The 1905-nt window shown below is 60.7% G+C and overlaps 1 protein-coding gene across 1 annotated transcript; it reads left to right on the forward strand.

The window, feature by feature from the left end:
• The first annotated feature begins 535 nt into the window (after positions 1-535).
• On the forward strand, positions 536-1664 carry TUSC1 (tumor suppressor candidate 1). The gene has a single exon (XM_042829519.1). It carries the CDS (start codon positions 536-538, stop codon positions 1229-1231), a length of 696 nt encoding a protein of 231 aa, XP_042685453.1. The 3' UTR covers positions 1232-1664.
• The last annotated feature ends 241 nt before the right edge of the window (positions 1665-1905 follow it).

The raw sequence follows: 1905 nt of genomic DNA on the forward strand, positions 1-1905 counted from the left end.
GCAGTGGGTTCAAGCAGCAATTGGACAACACTTTCAGAAACAGGTTTTGGATTTTGGGTAGTCCTGTGTAGAGTCAGGACTAGTGATCCTTATCACCCCTTCCAACTCACAAAATCATAGAAGCATGGCCTAACTCCAGATATTCTATCATTCTAGGCCTCTACAGACACGAAGAGCACACACTCGACAAGTTTCCGTCTAACTGCACTGCTGGTTGGTGCCAGCTATCGACACCCCATCTCGCCAGGTGGAAGGATGGACGCCGATATCCTGCGTGGAGCACGGCACACGGCACACCGCAACCCTCGCACAGCTGCGCAGCAGCGCACCGGCGAATATCACAGCGCCCCGCAGCAGCCCGCTTCAGGGCGCAGCAACTCCGCGCTCCCACCACGGCACCGCCCCGACGGCAGGGAAACCCCGCCCCTATTTACATACAGCGGCGCCGGCGCGCACTGCGCTTCCCTCTTCCCTTCCTCCTTCCCTCCCTCCTCCCGCAGCGGCGGCCACCACGGCGGCGGCGGGAACGGCACGGATGAGGCGCGTGTGCGCGGTGGACGGGCGCTGGGGCTACAACGGCTCTTTGCGGAGAGGCCGGGCGGGGCTGGCCGCCGGGGTCGGCAGGGGGGGCCGCGGCGCCGGCGGGCCAGAGGAGCTCTTGGAGGCGGGCGGCGAGAAGGGCTGGCGGGGCCAATCGCGGGGCTGCCCGCAGCAGCTGGCGGAGCGCTACGCGGACCTGGCGGCCAGCCACTGCGAGGCGCTGCGGCAGCGAGAGGAGCGCGAGTGGCACAACGCGCGGCTGCGCCTCGAGAACGTGCGGCTGCGCCTCGAGAACCGCCGCTTGCGCCGGGAGAATCGCTGCCTCTTCCGCCAGGCCCTGCTGGGGCCCGGCCCCCACGAGCCAGAAAAGGGCGAGCGGCCGGACCAGGGCGGGGAAGCGGAGACTCTGAGGGCACAGCAGGAGCGGCTGCAGGAGAAGCACCGCCGCGTCCTGCAGCATCTGCAGCGCTGCCGGGAGCTCGCAGAGCTGGGCGGCGGGGAGGTGCAAGAGCTGCGGAGAGACGACGCGCGGCCACCCTCCGCTCTCGAACCGGTCGAGCGCGACGCCGCCCCATTGGGCGGCTCCGAGGTGGAGGAGGAGGCGGTGCTGTCCTGCGTGAGGCTCAGCGGAGATGGGGGCGGTGGTGTCCTTCCGCCCGCCCCGCGCAGCCCCAGGGGAGGGCCACGCTGAGGGAAGCTGCCTCCCGAGAGCAGAGCGGGGTGCGGTCCCTTCGTTTAAACGTGTGTCTGAGCTGCGTTGGAGGAGCCGGGAAAGGGACGCTTGGAAGAGACCGACGCTGTAGTCGAAGAAGGACTCAAAGCCGCCGTTGTTGTGGAGAGAATCACCCCTGTTGGTCCCTCGTCACCTCAGAACTGTGCTGTAGACAGGATCGTGTAGGCCTTGTAGCACACATCAGAAGATGGCTCTGGCCAATTCCTAGTCATCTGTTATGTCAGCAGCACTCCTGTGAGAGCCACTGGTCCCTGGAGCTCTGCGCTGCCTGAATGAGAAATGGCACCTGTGTCTCTAAGGATGGACTTTGTTCACCTTCACATAAATACTGATTTGTATTTCACACTTCCACGTAAAATCACAGTTGTTAAATAAAAATGTGACCAAGCAAGTGGTTATCTCAAGTGTGATTTGTGACTGGCAGTTATTTTGGAATTCTAGGAGAATCACACTTCAGGCCTCTGTAATGCAGTTCCTCAAAGTCAGATCATTTTTCCGACCCATCTTCCTTTAGAAAGTACACTATTTATAATGATAACTTGCTAAGAACCCAGGCTTTTTTTTTTTTTTTTTTCCCATTCCAGAGTTCTCTGGTGTTTTCAGTTTTAGGACTGGTTTCTTATAGTACTCTA

Source organism: Centrocercus urophasianus, unplaced genomic scaffold (assembly GCF_019232065.1).
Source record: "Centrocercus urophasianus isolate 14NV4802_14NV808 unplaced genomic scaffold, USGS_Curo_1.0 seq_31, whole genome shotgun sequence".
NCBI classification, from domain to species: domain Eukaryota; kingdom Metazoa; phylum Chordata; class Aves; order Galliformes; family Phasianidae; genus Centrocercus; species Centrocercus urophasianus.